Source organism: Berghia stephanieae, chromosome 2 (genome assembly GCF_034508935.2).
Source record: "Berghia stephanieae isolate SIO BIC M18660-M18661 chromosome 2, UCSD_Bste_1.3, whole genome shotgun sequence".
NCBI lineage: Eukaryota > Metazoa > Mollusca > Gastropoda > Nudibranchia > Aeolidiidae > Berghia > Berghia stephanieae.
In genome coordinates, this window is record NC_088361.1 from 66,327,212 (window position 1) to 66,353,203 (window position 25,992).

Here is a 25,992-nt window from a genome sequence, read left to right on the forward strand (position 1 = left end):
ATAGAAATAAGGAAAGTTAACAAAATATCTATAAAAACATAAAATTAACCAACATTAAATCAGTTGTTACTATTACTACATATACACAATATCAGCGTCGACTTCGAAGTGGGTGTCATGGCCGAATGGTTTAGTCATCTGCCCTGGAAGTTTTACCAGAATCGACGTTACGGGTTCAAATCCTGGTTCCGCCACTTTTTTTTTTTTTTCATTCCGTCTTTTTACAGAACGTGCAAGGGATAAATGTCCCATCCATCTTCTCCCCACCTTTTTTTTTTTTTTTAACTGTCTCTCTCTCTCTCTCTCTCTCTCTCTCTCTATATATATATATATATATATATATATATATATATATATATATATATATATATATATATATATATTAGTATTAGTTCCTTTCTAGTTTCTAGCAAATTGTCATATTCGTCCCCACTCCGATCTCAAAAAGTGTCTAAAAAGGATAAATAATTAATAAGCAAACAAACAGAAATATTCATAGAGCAACCAAATGGTCAGATAGAGGAGAAAAAAACAAACTATAATTTTTTTTTAATAAAAACAATTTTAAGAAATTCATGCTCAGAAACGGAGCAAAAGGTCAAACAAAAAGAAAATAATAGACTCGCACAAAAAAAAAAAAAAAAAAAAGAGGTGGGGGGAGGATGGATGGGACATTTATCCCTTGTAACGTTCTGTAAAAAGAAGACGGAATTTAAAAAAAAAAAAAAAAAGTGGCGGAACCAGGATTCGAACCCACAACGTCGATTCTGGTAAAACTTCCAGGGCCGACGACTAAACCATTCGGCCATGACACCCACTTCGAAGTCGACGCATATTGTGTATATGTAGTAAAAACTGATTTAATGTTGGTTAATTTTATGTTTTTATAGGTATTTTATTAACTTTCCTTATTTCTATATGTGCATTCGGAAACATTCCATATTCTGGAATGTGGATAATTGTTTAAAAGAGCGGAGTTTCAAGTATGTGTCTGGGGATAACGAAATTTGGTTATCCGCAGACAGGTGTCTGGGGATAACGAATTTTCATTATCCCCAGACAGGTGTCTGGGGATAATCACAGCGATCTTATTTTTACATTGAATTGAATCTCATTTATTCTAGACTAGAGTCTAGTAGACGCCTACCTCATTTTGTCTTAATTATATAATTGGTTTCCGCACGAAGTGGCAATTCAGACTGAGTCTGAATTGTCTCCCATGGTTATCCGTATTCAAACTCCAATGTGCGTGCAATAGTTGAGAATGACAAACTATTGACTGTTGACAAAAGCCATGAAAACAATGCATGGAACTGAAATAAGACTAAGACTCAACTGATTTTTTTTTCAAGAGCACACAACTTGGTGGAAATTTAAACTCTTGACCAAGTCACTGTCCCTGCTGAATCAACTCTGTCACGGTTGTCGATTTGATAGTTACTGCAGATTTAATCCATGGCAATTCTCTAAATGTCCTATGGGATTGCCCCCCCCCCTCTCTCTCTCTCTCTCTCTCTCTCTCTCTCTCTCTCTCTCTCTCTCTCTCTCTCTCTCTCTCTCTCTCTCTCTCTCTCTCTCTCTCCATACTATCTGTCTATCTATCCATTTATATTTCTGTAACATACACAAACATTGCTGTCCATTTCAACTTTCCTGGATCCCTCGCATTCTACAAAAGGGTAGGAGGGTCGCGATAGCATGTGACCACCCAGCAGTTATTGGGTTGCTGGGTCTGTTAGATCTGGTAGAAAGTACATTGCAATAGACTGGCGTCATATCCAATGGGTAGCAAGCAATTGCTATTGTCAGTTTCACACTAAAGGAACCGGGATTAAATCCAGCTCCATGGGCCTAATAATTCTGAAAGACTACTTTACTTTGACATTCTACAGGTGTAAGTATCAGATGTCATTTTGTTAAGAGATTCTTGATAATATTCATCCCTTGTTTATTTTTTAATAATCATTTCTTACTTATATATAGGCAATTGGATTGGATGACGTCATGGCCACATTGATGACCATGGGCTTTGAGTTCCAGGATTGTCAGGACGCAATTACCAACGGGAAACTCACTGTACAATCAGCAGTGGAATGGTATATATTTAGTATTCAGTAAACTTTTTAGTTTGATGTTTTGTAAGATAGAGAAATAAATTTTTTTACTTTTAATACTTATTAGGGAAACTTGTTCTGAGGGTTTATTTTGAAAAACCGAGATAGCCTAGGTATTTGCCCCGGAAAATGGCTGTAAAATGAGCAACGTGCACTAAGTATTTTACTCAATGAAATAGCCTACTGAATGAAAGCCAAAAAAATATGGTTCAAACCTAAATCATCTGGATGTTATTGCAATTTAATCCACTCAACCATTTATATCTCATTGATTTCACATTAAAATTCATAAAGTGTTAACCCACACTTATTTCTCTATTCGTTCATTAATATTTAAACTATCAGAAATTAAATATCTTCAAAAAGGCTTGAAAAAGTATGCACACTCTGAAATTGCTCACTGTAATTTTTTATCTTTTATAATTTATATTTTGACTCGATGACATTTTATCAGAGAGTGCAAAATGCTATCGATGGCTTTTAATCAAGTTGTATAATTGACATTTTCATTGTTATTGAACCTGGGTTTTTTTCTATTGTAGGATTCTATCAGGAAAACCAGGCAATGTTGTGTCAGATCAACCAACTCTCAAATTAAACCAGGTAAGATTGATATTGAGAGTAATTCATTATAGAAATGCTGTATATCAAGAACATTTATCAGGTTTGAGTCAAGAGTTTACCAGCTTTGACCAATCAATCATTTTGTTTTAACTTAAAAGTTGGGTTTGCATCCAAAGTTTTGAAACTCTTTAGCAATTTTTAAAATTAATAATCTCTACTTCCTGAAACAAAACAAAGTATCAAACAATGAGGTCCAATGATCTATTACATTTTTAAGAATAATTTATGTGTGAAAAAATGGACCTCTTGTATTGTTAAGCTACCTTCAGGACTCTATTTCTGCAAAGTCTTTTTTTTAACTGTAATTCCAAACCATGAGAATTTTTACTTTTTTCATTGAGTAAGAAACCCAAGCCTCATGGTTCCCTTTGCAGAAGAGCTTTAAAATAGACCAAATTAGTAACTTTCTCATTGGATGATGAAAGGAGTGATCTTCTGCCTCAATCTGCTGATATTTTGGATCAAGCATTGAGTGTGATCTAATTATCCATAAACAGTTCCAATTTTCTCATTAAAGTAACTGTTTGCTATCTAGAGTAGCACAGATTTGAAAGGGAGGCTTTTCATTTCACATAAGTTATTACTTTCTCGTTTTTTGTTGTTGTTGTTGTTGTTTTTTGGGGGTTAATTGGGGGTTTTTGTTTTGTTTTTTTAATTTTTGGGGGTGTATTTTGCTGGTACTGTTTCTTACAACCATTTGATGATTGTTATCACAGATTAGTATCAACACCTACCACGCCTGCCAATATTTTTAAAAAGTCATTATTATTCATGATGAATTCTCTTTATATAGACCCGACACCAGCAGACTCCAAGCTTGCAATCTGACTCTAGTAATCCATTTGTTGAGAGTAATGTGGCATCATTAACCGATACACACTCTACATCCGAGTCCTCCTCTAAGCAAGGGATGGATGTTGATGCTGTGGACTCCAATGTTGTCAGTAGATCTCACCTGTCTGAAAAACAACAAAATATCAAGCATGCTTTTGAAGAAAAGGAGAGGATTGCGGCTCGGAAAAAAGTTCAGGATGAAAAACGGAAACAGAAATTGGTAAATGGAGATAGTTAAAGATAGAAAGTCAAAGATAGAAAAAAAATAAGGATTTTTATTTTCATGATATACAAAAAATGTTAAGGAGTTTTAGAATTATGTCATTTTATATTAACACCATTGAAAGGCTATTGGCAAATAAACACTTTTATGATTCAGAAACATCGTCCAAATGGATGAAGAAATAATGAAATAAACAAACTAAAAGGTTAGCCCAGTCTTCATGACATAGAAATGCTTATAGACCAAATCCTCTGACAGGCCTTATTGCTAATGTCAAAAAGCAAGTATAGAAATAATGATGGCATTCCCTTTGAGAAATTTGTTTTTTAAGGTAAGATTGTCATAATACAGGCCTCAACTGCAGTACATTGCTGCAAAATGAGCTTGGCAATATGAGTTAAAATTTACTCAGCAAAATGGACTTTGCTATGCACCCGAAAGATACATACCGTTCGAATATCCATCAAGTCTTGTGGCCTTCAGCAATGCCATCTCTCCGTAGTTTAATTTGTATAGCTGCGCTGCGGCTGACATCTGGGTTATTCCAGTCTTACCTTGGAATAGACCCTAAGACAAATCTTTATATATGATATGTTACAAGCTGTTAGTGTATGTGTGTGTGTGTGGAGGGGAGGCGTTGCTGTATCACAACATTCATTTACTGTCGTAGCCAATCATTTGAAAATCATGGAGCGAGGCATTGAAATTAGAATGAATGGCAAAGTGATAAGAATAAGTAGATATATGTGGGTTATGCAAAATGAGGATGGGAGTATGTGAGTGGCTGTGTGTCTGCGTGAGTATAGGCAGACCTGCAGTGTAGATAGATGCATCTGATAAACACATATGTAACTGCCAATGTCACAGGAAATCATTTGTGGTCGAAATCACTGGGTGAAATTTAAAAAACAAACCCTCTATAATTGTTGGGTTTTTTTTAAGTTTAATGTTGGCTGGGTGAAATTAGTTTGAGGAAACCGTGTTCGAGGTAAAAATTAGTTTAAGGAAGGAACGGAGTGATAGCAAAGAATAGTAAGGAAAAAATTCAGGAAATTTGAATGAGTTCGAGGAAACTGTGGTGCAGTGTAGGTAGGCAGATGTCGAATTTGTTCTCAGCTGTCTGCTTTTTATTGTGCAATTATGTTTTTTTTGGTCATTGTCCAATAATTATGTAGAAGATATAAGGATCAATTTTACCAAGGTCATGAAAATACGCAATATTTGTTTATTTTATTCAATGTTATTGCTATGTATGATTAAGTTTTGCACGTTAAAGAAATGTGTTAATAGTAGAAGTCAAAAATGTGATGTTAAAGTAGCTTTCTTTTTGTAACTACTTTTGATTTCTAATGTTTTGTTTAGGAAAAGGAAAGAATTTTGAAAGAAATTCAGGCAGACAGAGAGAAACAAAAGTTGACGAAGCAACAAAGAACAGAAACTTCGGCTTCATCCTCTTCATCTGCCATGCAGTGTGACACACAGCAGTCATCTTCTTCATCTTCTGTCAGGGATGAAAAGAGTGATGAAAATGCCTTGATTCAGGTTTCAATTTGATATTTTCAGAATAAGAATGGGGCATATTTTAAATCCTTTTCCTCTCATGTTCAATGTTTGGGTATTATGATGCAGGCAAGGGTTCATAGCGAAACGCATACCTTTGCATTAAATCATCCCAACTATAAGGTATCCTCTGTGATGTTATCGTAGCATATCTGACCAATAATCGTAGGTCTGAGTTTCTATCCCAGAATCGGGCAGGCTGAATAATTTTTTTTTGTTTTGTTTTTTTTTTTTTGGGGGGGGGGGGGGGGTCTAATAAATTTCTTTCCATTTTAACTGGTAATTTTCATACACACCTTTTCAGATTTTTATATTTATTTTGTAAAATGTAAAAAACAGTAATATTTAATAAATGAATAAGAATATTATCTCGCATATAAATTAAGGCATTGTTTGTCTTCATCTTTTTAAATTTCTTTCAAAATTTTAGTTTCACAATAAAAATGTAATTAAATTCTTTTTTTTTATTATTTGCTTGATAATGTCTTAAGTGTAAAATTTTCTTCGTTTTGTTTGTCAATTTGTCTTTTTTTTAAAGTTTTCTTTTATGTTTTTCTTGGGTTCTTTTTCTCTTCTATCATAAATATAAAAAGACTGATTATTTTGTATTGTTAGGCTATTTTTATTTTCGATAGAACTTTTAGAAAATATAGTATGCTGTTTTTGTTAAGAGAAATTATCTTAGTTCATACAATCTTGTAGGTGAGGCTTCCATCAGGACAAATGTTTCGTCAAACTTTTCCCGCAAGTGTCACTTTGAATACAGTTTGGGATGCTGTCTATGACAGGATAAAAACAGCAATGAATGCACATCAAGGTTTTATGCAGGTAATATATGTGTAAATTCAAAATGGATTTTTCTCCGGTTATTCTCCGGTTATTTCAAGGCCATCGATTGCTTAATTAGACATCGCACTATTTACCTACCTGTCTTTGTCATTCATCATATGTTACTCGCCCCTCCTCTAAATCTACAGCCAGTCCTTTTCTAATTGAGAGACGATTATAATAGGGAGTTATAAAGAAGAGCCTAGTGCTAAAAGTGTTTAAGTCCAGGAAGATAGTTTTGAGAATATGGAGGTTAAAATTTGGATTTGGCTTTTTAGAGTATATAAAAAAATAAAATTGTAGTATTGAGATAAGGGACTTAGTTTGTGTTTATCATGAACAAAATTGTTGAGTGAACTGAGGTGATTAAGCTTTCCGTTTATCACTGATTACCTTAAATTTGTGAAAATGTGACAAGTACTTTTAGCTCTGGGATCTTCAATTGATTTTACTAGTTGATGATTTACACACAGACCATGTCAGTAAACACGAAACAATTCAATACATTGTCACTAAGAGGAAAGGAAATCCACTGATAATCATTCAGATAAAAAGTTACATCCTCAGCTATATTTTTTCTTTTAGTTTAAAAAAATAATTATGAGAAATTTCTCTTTTAAGTGGATAATGAGTAAAAGGAAAATACTTTGATATTTTGTTTTTTTTCTAAAAGAGAAAAAGAAAAGTAATTGCCTGCTGTATGAGTATTATTGCTATTGCTGCTGCTTATTCCTCTCATGATTATAATTTTCCTTAAATATAAGATAATCCGTTTACCTTTACACGATTTGTTTACAGCCTTTCCCTAGAAGAGAGTTCTCCAAGGAGGAAATGAATCAGTCTTTAAAAGATCTTGGTCTCACTCCATCAGGGTCCTTAGTTTTGAAGAAGAAGGACGTGGAGCAGGCATCAGGTAGATTTTACATAAAATGAATAGATACCTCCATTTATATTGTCTTTAACCAAACTCTACGTGCCCTTCAATGATAAATTATCAGTCGCTTGTTTTGACTTTATTTGATATCACTTTCAAAACACGCAGGCTTTTAAAACTGATCATGGGCAGAAAAATTGGAGTTTATTATCTGGATCTGGAAATTGGTTTTAGAAAAGAAAAGGAAAAAAGAAAATAAGGGCAGATAATAGAAAATAAGATTTGTTCATATCATAGGTAAAAGTGTTTAATTGTAGTCTTGAAAATTTTGATCAAATGGTTGACCATTGATTCTTTTGAGTTCAATATAACTAGAAAATGAACAATTATTTTATTTTTTTTTTTTTTTTTTTTTGGGGGGGGGGGGGGTTCCTTTTATGTATATACACGAGAGTTAAGTATATTATGCCCATAGGAAAATCATGGTGGCTGAGTGGTATGGTGTCTTATTTTGTAACAAAGTCACGTGATTTTGAGTGTAGTCAATGACAAGATAGATGACAATATTTGCAAAACTCTATCACTAGGAGGCGTGGCATTACTTTTCTGGTGTGCTGTATATTGTGTACCTGCATGTGGATGGAAATTTGGTTTTTATATTGTCTGCTGAGGGAATAAAAGGAAAATTGCAAAGCATATGAAACAAGTGAATCTGTAGAAATGCTCTATATTTAAAAGAATTATTTCGGATTTAATTCTCAAAACACCTTCTATATCAGCCTATGCCGAGTTACTTTACCATGTTCCCTTAACCTTTTCCCCCATTTATCAATTTCCACCTATGATTATGAGACTGGATTGTTTTGATTTTAAGTGTCTTCAAGTGTTACAAGATGGGCCATGGAGCTGATGCCACAATTCCTTGACTTTTATCAAAGCATATACTGTAACAAGTCATCATTAAATACGCTGCATCTCCCCAGAAACTGTGCTTACTTAGTCCAGGATTATGTCTTGTTTTGTTGAGGTTTGCTATGTGGATTATAGAATTTGGCCACCTCTACCATAGATTGCTTGGTAGAGCCGCGATTTCCTGCAAGATTTTAGTTGCCCAGCTACATGAATGACTATTTCTGTAAGTTGCTGACTACCTACTTGTATTCATGAATATGAGAAAATTTTCCTCTGATTTTTTCAGAGCAAGCATTTTGAAAATTGGCACTACATGAATCAGCAGACTTATTATTTTCTTGATCAAGACTGAAAGACAATAATTTTACAGCCAGACATTACATTTTACCATAAATTTTACTTCCGTAAACAACAACAAACACCGGGTAATATTCAAGCACAATACCAGATCAAAAATATTCAAACAACGAGTAGTACTCATACACCGGATCAGGTTGCCGGCTACTTTGGGAGGTCACAAGATAAGAAAGAGCCATCTTTTTTCCTTATCTTTTTCACCTCGATTTGTGTCAGATTGGCGTTTGGTATTCCCTGGAGGTGACCAGAATGTTGTACCTAATGTTTTCTTAATGATTAATGGTGATATTTGATTTGTATGAAATGATTATTGTAGCTAAGACTCTGTTGTGGTGTTTTTACTAAATAATTAGGAATGTATTAGAATCTTTTGGATTATTGTTCCCTTCAAGTATAAAAAAATACTAAAATAATTATGGCCGGGTCAAAAGTATTCTTTTGATCCAGGATGCAAGTTGCCGACTCCTACTATTCACTGCTTGTAATCGGTTGATCCAGGATTCATTCACTAATTCATCACAGCCATATTGCTTGGGACTAGAAATGGACACGAAGGCACAAGAAGAAATAAATGTCTTGTTTTGTTTTGTTTCATTTTTTTTGGTTCAAAATAAGCTTTGAAATTGTACATTCTTGATTTTAACTCTTGTGTAATGTGAAATGTAATTCAAACTTTGTTCCATTTGTTAATTTATTCAAGTTAAATCATTGTATGAGCCTATTAGAAGAATCAGCTTGCCTTTCATTTTGTGGGCATTTGTCACAATGTTTTGATGCAGTGATGCATAAAATTACATAATAACATTAAGATTGTGTGATGCCACGACTATTTAGATCATCTGTATAAAAATTGTGAATGGATATTCAGAATAAGGAAAACCCATGATTATGGATGATTGGCATGTTAAGAAGATTACCAGCAGTCATCAGCCTGACATGTTGATCTAGTCAATTAAAAAAAAAATTGGGGGGCTTTTTTAAAAAAACACAATTTTGTTTTTAATTTTATATATTAAATTCATTGATGTTAAACTGTATGTATTTGAAGGCCTTTTAACCGAAAGCAATTATGGGCTTGATTTAATATTGTAGAGATGGACTATATGTTGTGTTAATTTGCGAGTGTTTTCATTACAACAATGAGCCCATAATAATTTGGGTCATCAGACCTGCAAATAAGTACACTTTGGTGGTCAATTAACCCTATGATACAGAGGCTAAGAGTGTAATATATTTAAATTGAAGCAAGTCTAAACATTTTATCTTTAGTGCATGTGGAGAATGATCCAGGTGGGGAGAATCAAATGATGGAAAGAGAGGATGATCAAGAAATGGAGGAGGAAAATGCTGAAAGTCATGAAGGTGATGAAGTTGGAAATGACATCCCAATGGATATTTTTGGTGGGCGGCGGCATGGGCCTGGTCACAACTGGGGTAGAGGCTTCAGGGTGGATGACGCTAATCCTTTACAACCCATTGGTATGTTTGAAATTTAAACATGATAATAATAATAATAATAATAATAATGATGATACTAATAATAATTTTTTTTTTAATTTTTAAAAATTGAGCTTTTATTTAGCGCAATATCCACTATATGTACTCAAAGCGGTTTTCAGGGGGCCCCTGACCAACAGCACCATGTAACATAAAAACAAGACCTGACGCCTGTTAGCGATAATACAATTTGTTCCGACAGAGACAACACTGTTAATGGCCAGGTACTCATTTTACACCTGAGTACGGTGAGAGAATGTGAGTAAAGAGTTTTTTCCAATGTCTCAATTATGCGCTGAGTGGGGCTTGAACCCAGGACCTTCAGATCCGAAAGCGAGTGTCATACCACAAGACCACATAGCCACAATAACTATTATTATTATTATTATTATTATTATTATTATTATTATTATTATTATTATTATTATTATTGTAATAATAATATAATAATAAACTAATGATAATGGTAGTAATATGATGATGATATTAGTAATGATAATGATCATAATAATTTCTACCATCACAACTACGACAACTACTACCTCATAACTGTGGTTGTCACCATTAGATTTTGGAGATGCAGCTCAAGCCCTGGCCCACAATCCATTCAACAATAATGACGATGGGATGTTTGATGAAGAGGACGAATTTGCAGGTGGCCCAGCATTCGAAGGATTTGGGATGCGATTGGTACCAGCAGGGGTCCCTGCTGATGATGGTCGTCACTTACAACGTAGAGCAGGGGCCATGGCAGGTTAGGTTTTCTTTATTGATTTATAATCGGTTTCAAAGGTTTATTTTTAGGCAATAGCTAATATAACTCATACAAGAATATAATATTTCCAAACAACAAATCAATTAGGTAAAAGCAATAATGAAGCAAAGCAAACAATAATAATAATAATAATAATATAATGTAAAATTATCTAAAGATTTAATTAATAGATAAATTGTTTAATATATTGAATAATAAATTAATAATTAAATAAAATCGTGAAAAAAAAAAAAATATATATATATATAGATATATGATAGATTTGTAGATTTCATTTTGTGTAGTGCATTTAAGTTTAAGATCGATAGATTAATAGATTTCATTGTGTGTAGTGCATTTAGGTTCAAGACATAAGATTAATAGATTTCATTGTGTGTTGTGCATTAAGTTCAAGACGATAGATTAATAGATTTCATTGTGTGTAGTGCATTAAGTTCAAGACGAGAGATTAATAGATTTCATTGTATGTAGTGCATTAAGTTCAAGACGAGAGATTAATAGATTTCATTGTGTGTAGTGCATTAAGTTCAAGACGATATATTAATAGATTTCATACTTGTGTGAACTGCATTTTTTAAATTCAAGATTTTTTTTATGGTAACTTCTCTGATCAGCATTTTGTGATGTTGATGGTCAAGTGATTTTGTCTGATTTTGTAGATCAAGCGATTTTGAGCATGGTCCATTATATGATGGGTGAAAACGATTGGAAAAACGTTGGTTTACTCGATTTTTCCCAATTGTTTTGTGTCCTGGTATAATGCACATTAATTACATTTATTACCACCTTTGAAACAAGGTGTGAATGGTTACATGATAGTTGTGGATATTGGTAGAATTCACAGGCAAGTTGTATTTTAGGAAATTAAAAAGTTGGTTCCATGTGGGCTTACTGAGGAGATTAAATGAACACTAGGGGACACTGAGCATGTTAAGATTATAAAAATGAGCATTTTCTCATATTTATGTTGACTCTGATTTATGTCCACTTCCAGTTTGCTGATCATGCATTTTTCCAAATTAATCTCAAATTGACTGCATTTTTTATCCTTATAGTACGGTTGGCATTTTTCAGCTCTAACCTTAGACTTGTTTTTAATTATCTTTTTGGTCAGTCTTTATTACTGATTGCTTTTAGTTGGAATAATTAAAAGAGAGAGAGAGAGAGAGATTTTTTAGAAAAGCGTATCTCAATTCATGAAAACAGTTTTGTATTGAATTATTTTACAGCTGAAGCAGCAGCTCAAAGATTTGCTCAAGCCCAACCAGTGCAAGAGCCAGAATCTTCTAGAGGTCAATCAGAGCTAAAGTACAGTCCACGCAGTTTGCAGGATTTGAGCATGTGTGTCCTGGCCAAACGGATCATCGATCCAAGAACTCCTCTTTTCTCCATGAACGGTCTTTCCAACGATTTGCTCCAGGCCTTTTTGACATATCTCAAGAAAGAACGCTTATTGAATCCAAAGGTTCTTTTACTCATGCCCAGGTAACTGATTCGCTTTAGATACATCCAACTAAATGCTTCCATAGCTTATTGTAATGAGTTTCACGACACTTCAGTGGTGGTTTTTAGAGTATGTACTATTTTTATTTTGATTATGCATCTTGGTATTGCTTACACCACACATGTTTCATACTTGCTTACATACTCACACACAAACATACACACACACGCATACATACTCACTCAAATGATCCCTTAAAATTACACTCAGATGCTCACCGATGTATTTATGTACCTTAAGACATTTACTTTTTATTTTTGTGTAACATTTTAGGACACACAAATGTATGATTTGATTTTTCTATCTAATTTTCAGCTATTTGTTGAAACTCAATCTAGACTTCTATCCTTATACCACCAATGAACTGATACATGCTGCGAGGTATGTACTGTTTTTATGTGTATTTTGTTATGAATCACTGAAAGGGCAGTATATATATTTATATATGTATATCTTAAAATTTTCATTTTAGGGTGATAACACTCAACATTTTCATTTGTGTGTTTATGATGGAGTGCTTACTATGGGGCTTTTAATTATGAATTCTTCATTAATCTGTCGAATGCATTGATGAGTGATAAACTATGAAAATATATGAATAAATCTGAACACTGGTGCATAGCAGAACCAGTGTCAGATAAAATTTGGAGCAAACTGTAAGATCAAAAACCATCCTCAAAAAATCAGCATTTCTCATTTGGGGATCAAATCTGAGACATCTCACAAGAGACGTATCTGTGATTTATTATGAGGTAACTCAGGCACTGATTCAATTTGATGATTAGATTATATTTTATATTTTATTTTTCCAAAAGAATTGCCATGATTACTTTTTAAACATTTCCAATTCTACAGTATGTTCAAAAGTATATTGATTTTATTCATGCACCATTACAGTTGGGATTTGATTTTACTTCTATCAGACATCATAATCTACTGTTTTCTATAAGAGAGCAGTGCAAGTGATGTAACTCCATTTGTAATGAAGCCCACCACTGTTACTGTTCTTTTGATGAAAACAATGAGGTCTGAAGTTACAAATAAAATAAAGAATAGCAAACATGATTTTTTAGCATTTTTAATGCAATACTTACACAGTCACAGTCTTTTAAAACAATGGGTTGTCAATTTTGTGTAGTGTCAGTTCAAGCAATTTGAGTGATTTGGGATTATAATCCATGCTGGTAAGGGGACTTCAAAATGAGGTTTTGGCCCATTTGAAATGCGACCAAAAAAGTCCAAAGTTCAAAGTTGTATAAGTTTTGAACTAATTGCCCTATCATGTTGATTGTGGTATCAACAATCGTAGAATCATATGTACTTTCCATAACAAGTAACATATTTACTGTATGTATGATGTTTAAAAATCGGTTTGGAGCAGCTACAGTAATGTATTTACACATTTTTTTTATGCCTAGGGTGTTAGTCAATCTTCATCATGTCAGCATGAACTCGTGCACATTGATTACGGATGCTGGGCTTTTATCATTGAAAGGTATGTAGTATCAATCACTGATCTTTTACAAAGTCATTAAAACAAGAATCATAAAAATGACACCTTAATAATAACTGGTCAGCTTCTAAACTGAACATAGTTGCTTTAGCCTCATTTTATTCTTTATATGGCTATAAATATCTTGTGATTTGTAATAATTGTGGTGATAACATTTATAAAGGCAAGGACCTTCCACCGATGTTCAATGTGCTCTACATACGACTCAGTACAGAATCAAAACACACATCTTGCAAAAACAAGTTTTAACCTCTGTCTGAAAATCGGTGGCATAACAAGATGGTTCAAACTTGAGAAGCAGAGAGCTTCATACTTTTATGTTTGCTTTGCATAAAGAATCGTCATAGTTGTGTATGAGTAAAGTCCTAGGCATGCAGAAGGTGAGTATTAATGGATCTGGGTTGGTAGAACATTGTGAGTCAGTAGTTCGGTGATTGGGAGTTTGAAACTTTACTGATAGAGCAGGTTAATACATATTTTATTCAAGACATTGTCTGCATAACAGTAACAGGATAAGCTCATCATCAGTAATAATGAGTCTGACTGAGTCAGTCGTTTATGTGAAGAAGAAGAAGAGGCATACTTTAGTGCTCTCTATATCTAATGAACAAATCCTATTGACCAATCTGGCCACACTTTGATATTTCATACCCTCTGTGAGCTGCCAGAAATAACTTTATCGTTACTTTTTAATATCCATGCCACAGGAATGAAAGTCTTGAAGTCTTTGAGTCTACAAAATTGTGGTCAGATTACAGATTGTTGCTTCTCTGCTTTATCTGGTAAGCCTTTATTAAAAAACTTTTTTTTTAAATCTCCTTCTCCACTTTTTTTTTAAGTGTAGCCTTTTAATATGCAATATTTATTTTCAAAGACAGATCTGTTTTACTCTAATGCTTCGGGATTTCACCTCTGTTTCTAATTTGACAGAGAGAGATTACCATCAGGATGTCTGGACAGATGTTTTAAGTTGGTAGATTAAATAGAAACACAAGTTCTTTTCACACATAAGGAGAATCATGAAATCTGATGGCAGCCTGTACTGTGTGTTCTTTTTTTTTTTTTTATCTGACCTCCATCCCCCACCCCAAACTTATTTGTCGCCTTTTCAATATTATTTATTATTAGGTGGCAAATCGGATGAGGCAATACCATAAATTCCTGAATGGACGTAGATTAGAAACTGATGAAAGACATTTTCTCCGTTTGTTTTGTTTTCTGTTTTTTGCAAGCAAATTCCTTTCAAATATCTGTTTTTTACTTTCATAGGAGAACATTTCAAAAGATAGACTCTTATTCTGTGGTGGGTTATTGCTTATTGTTACATGCTAGGAAAGTTTTGAGATGAACTCATTTTGTTTTTTCTTTGAATAATTACTTCTTTCCTACTATTATTTTACCTTAGCACTAGCTTCACTTCAGTCACTCAGCTTGGAAGGCACAAAAGTGACAAACAATGGAGTCTTTCAATTTGCCAGCTCTGGTTCCTGTCCACGGCTGGTCCATCTCAACATCGGACGCACCTTGGTTACTCATTCTATTATTCCTACATTAGCAAGTAAGTTCAAACTTTACAATTGGGTAGAGTAATATTGATGGCATGTTTTTCTTTCTTTTGCCGCACTTGTTGTCGGTAGTTTCTTTTTTTATATATAATAAGTTCTAAAATAAAGTGAGCATATGCTTCTTTGTTGCAAATTATCTGGATATGGTTTAGAATTTTTTCTTCTTTTTCAATGAAAATGAGATATGACACTGTTCTTTAAAAAGATTCTTGCAAAAGGTAAACGACATCATCTTATGGTCCATCTCCATTGAAGACCTTATCCAGTCCTTTGAAATGATTAACACAAGTATTGCCCATTTTGTTCGTATTTTGTTAATGCATCATAGCATTTCATTGATACAATGGTATTCTAAGTCAACGAATCAGTGAATGACTATTTCAAACTACCTTAAAATCTGGAATATTATTAGATCACTTGACCAAGTTTTTATAGTAAGATGCTCTCATTAAAAAAAAATGTAAACAAGACAAGAAATTTTGCATCTTTAAAATTGATGCAGAATTATGGAAATATAGATAGTTTTACTATCAGTTTACACGCAACAATAGGTTATTTTGAGAACAGAGACTTTGCATATTTTGAGAATGTGTTTATGGTTTCCATTACATCAATAACACTTATTTCATAAATTTTCAGAATTTGAACATCTCAGATCACTCTGTTTGAAACAGAACAAAGTAAGGAAAATTTTCTTTAAATGAAAAGCATCTAAGATTTTTCTGAACTATTTTGTTTACTTTGTTTTCCGTAGTTTTGTTTTTTTTTTTCCAGTATTTTTTTTGTTTGCTAAATGGGGTGGAATTAACTAGTTTTTTTGTTTTTTTTTCACATTCTGCTTATCTGTGTGGTTTGTTGATGTGTGATTTTTTAAAGTTGTTGTTTGTTTGCTTTTTTTTTTTACTTTTTGGATTTTTTTTTCATTTTTTTTATTAATGATTATGTATCAAATATCCTGGCAAATTGGAAAGTTTGGAATTAATTTATAAGGAATTTTTTATCCTTCTATTATGGTCTCTAATTCATTTATCCCTTATCGTTTTCATGTGCTAATACATCATTATGGATCGCCTTTTTGTCATTCTCTGCCAAGGTTGACAGTCTGTCAGGCATTGAAACTCTCTCCAATTTGGAATCATTAGATGTTTCCGAGACTGATATTGTTAGCGATTCCGTTCTCTGTCTCACTGACATGCCCGCCTTGAAGCATCTCTACCTGACAGGAACACTCAAGATTGTTGGTGATATTGCTCTTCAATACCTAAAAAGTAAGATTGAAATGTCTTTGGTGGAAATTTCTTGCCATCTAAGGTTTTATAGACCTGTAAATTCTCAGTCAATTAACTGAAATCAGTCAATTCGTCAAATTCAAATATTTTAAAAAAGGAAAGAAAGAAAGAATTCATGAATCATATTCGAATGACCGTAAAGTAATTAGGGATGTTCCACAGCACTAAGCATAGCTCATGGGCCATTTATATTAACGATAGCCAAGGCTAAGCAACACTTTTTAGAATTGCCGTGTCTCAACACATCCCAGTGTATTTTTTTCACTTTCGTCGTGGTCCCAATTGTAGCCAATTTTAACTGAGCAGCTGAGCGATTAATTTCACTGTTTCGTCTAAGCTAAACTTGACCACATTTACCTGGAGGGAAGTAAAAGTATGAAAAAGGTAAAATGCGAAAGCCGGAAGTGCGTTATGTAGACACCATCAAATCGAAAATTAGGGATTGCTACAGTACATCTCGATTGCCTCACATTGTAAACAAACTGGATGATTGTTTCTAGTTTCTTCACTGATTCGGTACCTAATTATATGGAACAATGGTAAGTAGCCTAATTAATCCCCGCAGAAATTAGTTTTCTGCCATTGTTTTGCTCAAGCGAGCTTGCTGTTTACTATTCATTACAATTCTTTGGATTTTTCCGCAACGATGAATTACGAAGAGTTTCAGTTTCAGTCAATTTTTATAGAGCTCATTTACAGGTCTAGGTTTACCATTATGATGATAGTCAAAGTTGTTCAAAAATTAAAGTGATTAAATGAAAATTTGGTGGCTTATTCATACTTATAAAGGTAAGAAGAGGTCAAATATGCTAAAAAAAAACAATATTTTGTATCAAAGTGGTCTGCTCCTCCAGAGGAACTTGTCCTTAATTTTCTGGTAGCTTTTGTTCAATGGAATTCAAATAAATATGACGATATCTCTGATTTTATTAATAAAAAAAAGAGTTGTTGTAATGATGTTTGTTTTTTTCACACTTGACTTCCTTGCTCCCTCCACTCCATATTTTCATTTTTAGATTTGAATTTAACTTCATTAGCATTGCCTTCACGCAGCAGTACAACAGATATTGGAATGACCTATATCACAGGTAATTACAACTTTGACATTCAAGTTTACAATTTTAGGAATATTTTGGTGATTTTTGTTTGTTTGTTTTATTCTTCTATATTTTTCTTTTCTTTTTTTTTTAGTTGTATGTTTGTTTGTTTACTATCTTTTTAAAAATATTAAGTGATTAAACCACGCTCATGCTAACAGAGGTACACAAAAGCATCAACGTCCACTTAAAGCTCTTTAAGTCTGATTCTATGGGCAAAATATAATAGATTCATGATATGGTCAATTATACGAAAGAAATGAATAATTTACACTCAAAATAAAATATTTGTAGAATAAAATTTGTGTTGCTTTTGTTTTATAATTCACTACTAGTTTAATTTGCATGCCTTGAAAGTAATTTCTCATTGAAACAAAAACCATTTACTTGGAACCACAACGTAATTTCATAAATCGTTTCATATCCTATATGTGACCAATTGCTTCAGTCTGGTATAATGTCAGTATGATCAAGATTCCAAAAAGTCGGTTTAAAGTTAAAATGATAAAAAATATGAACTTTAGATTTTTTTTCACTTTAAATTACTATATTCATTACAATAAATAAATCATATAAACTCAAATGAATTCTGCTAGTTAGGACTATATATTCAATTTTCATTATCTGAACAATCCCAACATAATCCCATTTTGAGACGCTGATTCATTTACATAATATATATATATATATATATATATATATATATATATATATATATATATATATATATATATATATAATATATATATATATATATATATATATATATATATATTATATATATATATATATATATATATATATATATATATATATATATATATATTTGTTTTTTTTTTTTTTTGTTTTGTTTTTTTGTTTTGTTTTTTTAAATAAATTTTAAGGTGTATGAAAATTTTATGACTTTCAGGTTTTAGTTTGAGTGCCTTAGATCTCACAAATTATACAAACGTTGGAGATGCGGGTATGCTTTCCGTAGGACAAATAACCAGGTAAATAGATAATGCCTTTTATTTATTTTTTATTGTTTGTGATTCCTACCGCTGTTTAATTGGAATGATTTGTCTGGGATGGAATTTTTCTTTATAATGTATACTGGTTAATCAGAATGCATCATAGTTAATTGAAATATTTTCTTTATTTACAAGTAATCAAAAACATAAATATTCCCTTTGATAGGAACAAGAATGAAGTCATCATGTATCAACAAATTAACAAAAAGTCGGTTTATTAACAATAGCATTGAGTCTATCACTACCTTTTTTTTAAATATTGTAATATGTTATACTTTACCCATTTGCCAGTCTTGCTGAGCAACCAATGAGTAATGAGAGCTTAGAAAATGATGCAATGGTTGATAAAAATTGTATAATATGGATTATTGTGGAACATGATTCTTGTGTCATGGGTCCCTTTAGCCTGTTTTTGAGATATGGATGTGGTTCAAATCTGTATGAATGTGAAGTTATAAGGTGGGATAACCCATTCTCTTTCATTCAACATCATGATAACATACAGGTAATGGTAAATGTAGCAAAGAGTGAAAAATAAAATTGGGAACAATCAGTACTATGCATAAATGTGAAATGTGTAGCCACTGCAAAAGATATTTGTAGTTTTGTTAGGTCTTTTCAATGGAGGCACAATTGGAATGCCGCTTAAAATTCAGACAATTTATGCATAATGGTGCTGTTCTGATTAGGTGGCTTGCACTGTACCATTAGCTTTGCATTCGATGAGTTATGATATGTTAAATGTTTTATATATATTTTATAAAGATTTACATTCTAAATGATTTTAACCCTAGTTTTCTTTGTTCATCTTTTAGTTTGAAGACGTTATTGCTGACAAACACTCGCATAACAAACGAAGGAATGATGCATTTGTCTGGTATGTGATTTGTAAAGAGTTAATGTTACTCTGTGGGGTTTTTTTTTAAATTGACATTTTGGTAAATATGAACAATCAACACAATAGTTTGAGATTGAAGATGTTGATTGAAATGTAATTGACTCAAAAGAAATAAATAAATTTATTTTTGTAAATTGATGGGAAGGTTTCATAACTATTATTTTTTACAATAAAAAATAAATTGATAATTACTTTTTTTTAATGACATATTAAACAGCAGATGAAAAATAAAGGGAGAATAATAATATCACTTGGTTTGGTAATGTCTTCAGTATAGTATAAAGAAGTATCATCATTCCGGGAAAATATATTTGGTTCTTTTCCTTTATGGTAGTGTATAGAAAAGCTGATCCTTCTTTCTTTTTTGTTTTAAAGATAAATGATAAAGTCACTTATTTGAAAGAAATGAATAATTTACGTTCAAGATAAATGAGAATATTTACAGGTCTGATAACATTAAGGGGTCACGAGAATAGGAATTATTTCTAATTTTGGTCAGGTTCATAAACTTGTAAAATAATGATGGTAATGGTAATGATATCTAACAGTAGTTCTGATAATCATGATGATGGTGAAACTAAACTAATAATAATAATAATAATAATAATATTAAAAATAATAATAATAATAATAATAAATAATAATAATGGTAATAGTAATGAAAATAATAATAATAAATAATTGTAATAGTAATAATAATAGTAATAATAATAATAATAAAAAATGGTAATAGTAATGATAATAATGATGATGGTGGTGATGATAATAATGATAATTGATATTGTCTTTTTGAAATTTGGAATATTGCTTAAAATGGAAGAAAATAAAAATCTGATGCTGTTGTATCCTAAGAATGTTGACTTCATGTGCTCTGCAGGACTGACAAACCTAGAAGTATTGTTTGTTGACAAGACAGTGGTGTCTAACACTGGAATAGCTGTGGTTCGAAGTAAGTCATTCATAACTCATCTTCTTTATAATGAAGAAAATAGGTTAGGGAAGAATGTCAATCAAGAATCACTTGCTTGAGGCAGGACCATTTAAAACCTGTAACCTTCTTCAATCTTGAATTCAGTAAGTGATTGATGAGGGCTACTGGATTGATAGAGTTGCTTCTGTCCCTACATCTCTCTTGTCCATTTCTATGTAGAAGTTTTTTAATCCTAATTCTGGAATGCAACAACTTAGTTGTGACAGGATTTAGCTGGAGTTTGTTTTGTTTTTTGGGGGTTTTGTTGGGTTTTTTTTCCTTTTTTGTCATGAGGGAGATGTATATTTTTTAATGAAAGATGACATTTTAGTAAAATCATAAATCATCTCTCTAAATGAGTCTGTATTTGAAATCCGATTATATCCTTTTTGGGTGTGGATCCAACACTGATGTCTGTGGGCAATCAATTTGCTTCCGGTTGGGATCTGGACTATGTTCCTATATTACGTTACTACCCTCTTCTTTCTTTTTCTTGGGCTCCTGTGACCTAAAAGTATCGCTGACAATGAACCTTTGTCTTGTCTTTTTGTTTTATATGCTCCTTTTACAAGGCCTGAAAAAGTCACATGGCTGTTAGACCTCGTTGAACTAAAGTAAACTTGGACCCATGTTGGATAACTGCACAAACTCTATTAAATTAAGAAATTGTGTAATGGTGGCATGTCTGACCGGTACTCAGAAGGTCTGAGGTTCGATCCCTTGTCAAGATCGACTGATTTTTTTGGGATGGTTTTTTTTTTCTTGTATTTTTCTTTCTTGCTTTGTCTAGGGCCTTTCATAACACTTGTTCAGTTCTTTATCAAACTGTATTAGGAAAACAAACGGCATATTATTGTCGTGGTCTGATACTAACGGTGTAAGCGCCAGATGGGGTGTTTCTGTTATTTTTAGCGAAAACCCAAAGTACAACCACGCCCCCAGTTATCAAAATATTTAGGATTGTCATCATTATAATGATATAAGAAGTCATTACATCCTTATTTTTTCTGTCAGTAGCATAGCAAACAACCATTATTCAGGGGTTGTTTTTTTTTCATTTTTCTGGAAAGGAATTACACGTTTAGGACTGAACATCAACAATATGGATAGTAAATCCATTGATGCTTTCTGGCACTGTCCTTTGCTATAAACTTTTTGCTATGTTGGCACCAGTACACGTCGTCAATGACAAATTTTTCTGGGGGTGGGGGGGGTCTGCCTAGCACTGCCCTTTCCAATCAATTTGATAGTTTGTGTTTCTTCTGTATCTGTTTATGAATGATGTTTGTCAAACATAAACATATATCTGAAAACCCTGGATTCATATATCATGATTTAGTATTGTTTGTATTGATTTGATGTGGTGGTTCGAGATGATTCAAAAGAATCCATTTGTTTGGAAAGTGAATAGGAGTTTGTTTTTTTCTTCAATAATTATTTTTATTTATTTAACCAATCATTCATATATATTCATAACTAAGGTTGCTATTACATAGTATTTTATCCTTTCTACCAGACTTCAAGAAGTTGATTGAATTGAGTTTAGCCAGTACAAGGTAGGTAATGCTTTTTAATTAAATTTATTGTTTGTAAATCATCTAGTAATTTCTCTTTTTCCTCTCTTACTTATTTTTTTTCTTTACTTTTCTTACCCTCTCTTTTATTTCTTTATCTTTTTAAAATTATTTTGTGTTTTCATAACATAGTAGTAATTTAGTATTATCAACAATATTGTTGTTGAATCTAACAATTTATGATTATTAATTTTTCTTGCACTGTTTTGATAATGGATTATGACTATATTGCATTACATTGTCGGTCAATAATCTTTTCTTGATACTAAAATAAACCAAACATATAACACATATTATAAATGTTAGCCAACATCTATTTTCTTCTCTGCATTGCACTTGTTAATAAATTCCCTAATGTATGATATTATATATTTGCATGAGAACTCTTCAGCTACAAAAACAATTCAGGTATTTTTAAGGGTGTTATTTACGGGCTTTCATCAAATTAGTTTATCATTTATTCATCTCTTATGTCAACGTTTCTTGTTCACAGCATTACGAGCGATTTACTGAAGCAAAAGATATTGAACAGTTGTATTATGGTTTCAAAATTAAATCTCAGTCGAACTATTGTTGGAGATCGTGGTATGTATTTCCTTTTTTTTAAAGAAGTTTTTTAAGGACAAGTATTAGTTTTTACTGTATTTGTATCAGAGTGCCATAGTAACATATAATCCTATCACAGCCTATTGCATAGAAAGCCAAACTAATTACTGCCATCTTTGCTTTGTACCCAGATGGTACCAATTATTACTCCCCACCACACTATGTGTGTGGCCTTGACCAATTCACATCACCCAGCATGCCAGGATTATTCCAATCTTCCCTTGGATTAGACCCATAAGACAATTTTCCCTCAGGCTTGAATAAAACAGGGAATCTAATTTATTATTCATTTTATTGATTCATTAACCTTAGTCTGCTAGGTAGAAAGGCCGAAATAGTGAATAATGTTCAATCTACTGTTATTAAGTCTATCAACTAACATTCAGATTCAGATTTAGTACGAGTTATTTGATTTCCACTCATGTGAATTTGAGAAATTTTCTATTGTAATATGTTTTAAAATCGTCTTAACTGACACAAAATCTTACTTAGAAAACTCTGTTCCTTTTGTTTCCCACAGGCTTGCAGTGTTTAAAGATGCCTAATTTGTCACTACTCAACCTAGACTGTACCAGAGTTCATGAGTATATCAAGGACACGATAAAGTCAAATTGTCCCAATTTGAAACGCATCACTTTTGCCAACCTTTCCAATGTACCAGAGGATGAAGAAGCTCGATAAATTATATATCTTATAATTCTGGCCTTAATTTTATAAAAAGAGTTTGAGTGTTCAACCTTTGTTTGTCATTTTGTTTTTATGAGTGCATATGAGGAAGATGCCTGTATAACTTGTAACATTACAAGAATTTATTTTTTTTTTCTCTTTTTTTGTTTTACTTCTACAATGAAGAGCGTCAAATAAAAGCAATTTTACCTTTAATAATTCTATATGTAGATTTTATATATTGCTCCTGTGATGTCATCTTCGCTGCTGTAGGTGTGAGTCATTTGGTCTGTGCCATAGAGCTCTTCCTAGAACATTCTTATTTATTTAAAATGTGTGTTCACATTCATAGTATGGAAGCTACCATCATTTTTATTGTTATTTACTTTTTGTTGCTTTCGTTTGTTTTGTTTTTTTCTGTATTTTTTCTTACTTTGGGGAGGGTGGAATTAAAGAGAGAGAGGGGACATAGTTCTGAAAAAAAAAAAAACATAGTAAAGCTCTTCAAAGTGAATACGAAGCTGCTAGATGCTGTAGACTGTAAAAAGTAATGTAGAAAAATGATTATAACAGCTTCAGAAAAGAACTAAATATCAAACACGCATTATTTTTAGCTTAAAACCCCTCTCCAGCCAATATCAAAAACAATAAAAATATTTTTTTACAACATTTTAATCCAGACAGATGGTAGTAAAGTATTTGGCACGTCTCATCGGCTAATACAATGTCAATATGTATTTTCTGAAATACTTTTCTCTCGTCTGTTTGGTTTTAAGTTATGAATTAACGTATTTAGCAGTTCATTTCATTTTTATTATTTTTTTGAATGTGTCATTAGAATTTGTTGATTAATTTTTTTATAAAGCATTGGTCACACCCTGCATACTTCAGCAGATTTTATCTATCTTCATTGTATTTTTCTGAGAAATAAGTGGAAAATGAAAGCACATGCTACAAAATGATATGTCTTTTAATTTATTTTTTTTATATTGCTCATCATCTGTGTAAACTGTACATAATATGACATATTTGCTATCATTTTATGTTTGTATAATATGAACAAAAGAAGATTGATTATCTTGGAGTATGCCATGTAATGATGACCGTTTTTAGAGTGGTATTGGATTAATTAGCGATTAATTGAAGGTTGGTAGATAATTTTTTATAGGATTCAATTTTTAATCTAATGGTTTACAGATTTGGTTCGATTGTACCTGACACCTTATATTACTAAGAGAGCAGTAACAGAAATGCGACTCTGGTTTCATTGATGTTCCATCGTGATGATTTGTGATGAAAATGATTATGCTTGCACCCTTAGCCAAATCAATCATGCCTAGAAGAAATTATAATAAGAAAGAATGAGCCTCTACATTTGAGAGTTAAATACATTGGAATTTCTATGTATTTGTTTGGGAGGAGAGTGGAAATGTCATGTGTATGGTATCCAGGATTGTATATAGTGTATTTAATAAATAGAATGCTGATGACATCAAGATACCTCCCATAATGGGCAGGGATTGTCTTCTATCCACCTGTGTCTGTTTTCCATTTGCTTTCTGTCTCTGTCTTGGAATGAGATTACTTGGTTTTGTCTTGACCCTGGCCAGAGTCCTTGGCTGGGAGGGAAATAGTCGAATGTATAGGTATAGTTTTAGGAGATGATATTTTTTTCCGTGTAAATCATCAGGATACTGTTTATTGTTTTATTTATTAGTAAGAAAGTTATTTTGTCCATTGTATTATTACGGATAAGGCAAGGTTACTCTGTCATGTGTTGGTTACAACTATTTATTAATGTCCCTTTCCCATAGTGGGCAGGGAGGTACGGTGTCTTCTATCCCCTGGTATCTGTTTTCCAACTTGCTTTCCGTCTTGGAATGAGATTACTTGGTTTTGTCCTGGCCCTGGCTGAGAGGGAAACAGTCAAATGTATAGTTAGTTTTGGGAGATATTTTTTTTTCTTTGTAAATCATCTCTCTGTTATGCACTGTATTATATTTTGTTTACATATATATATATATGATTTGTAAATATTTGAGTGTGTTTCTCTTAGTGGAGACCTGTGCTTTACGTCAGGGTGAGACATTTAGGTGATTTCAAACTAAGTACTTTGAAAGTGTGCTCTTGGAATCTACATCTGTTTCCTATTTGAACAAATGCCCCTTTGTCTTACCGTTTCTTGGGTGCTTTAATTGTAATTCTAGAACTTATAACTATCCCATTTTCTTCCTTTTTACTGACGCTGATATGACCTTAATGTGTTGCAAGCGCCGTAAAACCCTTAAAAACAAACAATAAAACATTAATGTCTCTGCTCACCAGAACTGGTGAGCATTGACTAAACTATAGTATCACTTTAGGTGTGCTGGATTCATGGGTAGAACTGCCAATACTGTGATCATGTCAGTTAGTATTATTATTATTATTATTATTATTATTATTATTATTATTATTATTATTATTAATTATATATTATTATTATTATTATTATTATTATTATTATTATTATTATTATTATTACTACTACTATTATTATTATTATTAATATTCAGGAAATAGTCATCAAAATTTTTTCATCAACGACACAATTGTTTCAAGGCTTTTCTAAAACTTGAGTAAAACATGAAAAACTATTGAATTATTTTGGATAGGTTCCAAAATGAAATATCTCGTGAATAATATTTTGAGAATTTTCT

At 32.3% G+C, this 25,992-nt stretch overlaps 1 protein-coding gene across 2 annotated transcripts in view; it reads left to right on the top strand.

The window, feature by feature from the left end:
- The window catches only part of LOC144965365 (uncharacterized), a 25,672-nt gene extending 849 nt beyond the window's left edge, over nt 1-24,823 (top strand). Inside the window, exons 2-23 of one of the 2 annotated variants that reach the window (XM_078900621.1) lie at nt 1,984-2,096; nt 2,657-2,717; nt 3,532-3,792; nt 5,158-5,337; nt 6,058-6,183; nt 6,982-7,096; nt 9,596-9,805; nt 10,392-10,577; nt 11,828-12,083; nt 12,418-12,483; nt 13,521-13,597; nt 14,323-14,397; nt 15,021-15,173; nt 15,820-15,860; nt 16,274-16,448; nt 17,486-17,557; nt 18,477-18,558; nt 19,395-19,456; nt 20,355-20,426; nt 21,964-22,003; nt 22,515-22,606; nt 23,148-24,823. In XM_078900621.1, coding sequence (XP_078756747.1) covers nt 1,984-2,096; nt 2,657-2,717; nt 3,532-3,792; nt 5,158-5,337; nt 6,058-6,183; nt 6,982-7,096; nt 9,596-9,805; nt 10,392-10,577; nt 11,828-12,083; nt 12,418-12,483; nt 13,521-13,597; nt 14,323-14,397; nt 15,021-15,173; nt 15,820-15,860; nt 16,274-16,448; nt 17,486-17,557; nt 18,477-18,558; nt 19,395-19,456; nt 20,355-20,426; nt 21,964-22,003; nt 22,515-22,606; nt 23,148-23,308 — 2,676 coding nt within the window. In that variant the 3' untranslated portion in view covers nt 23,309-24,823. Of the gene's footprint in view, nt 1-1,983; nt 2,097-2,656; nt 2,718-3,531; nt 3,793-5,157; nt 5,338-6,057; nt 6,184-6,981; nt 7,097-9,571; nt 9,806-10,391; nt 10,578-11,827; nt 12,084-12,417; nt 12,484-13,520; nt 13,598-14,322; nt 14,398-15,020; nt 15,174-15,819; nt 15,861-16,273; nt 16,449-17,485; nt 17,558-18,476; nt 18,559-19,394; nt 19,457-20,354; nt 20,427-21,963; nt 22,004-22,514; nt 22,607-23,147 lie in introns of both variants that reach the window. The other variant, XM_078900620.1, reaches the window with a different exon arrangement.
- The last annotated feature ends 1,169 nt before the right edge of the window (nt 24,824-25,992 follow it).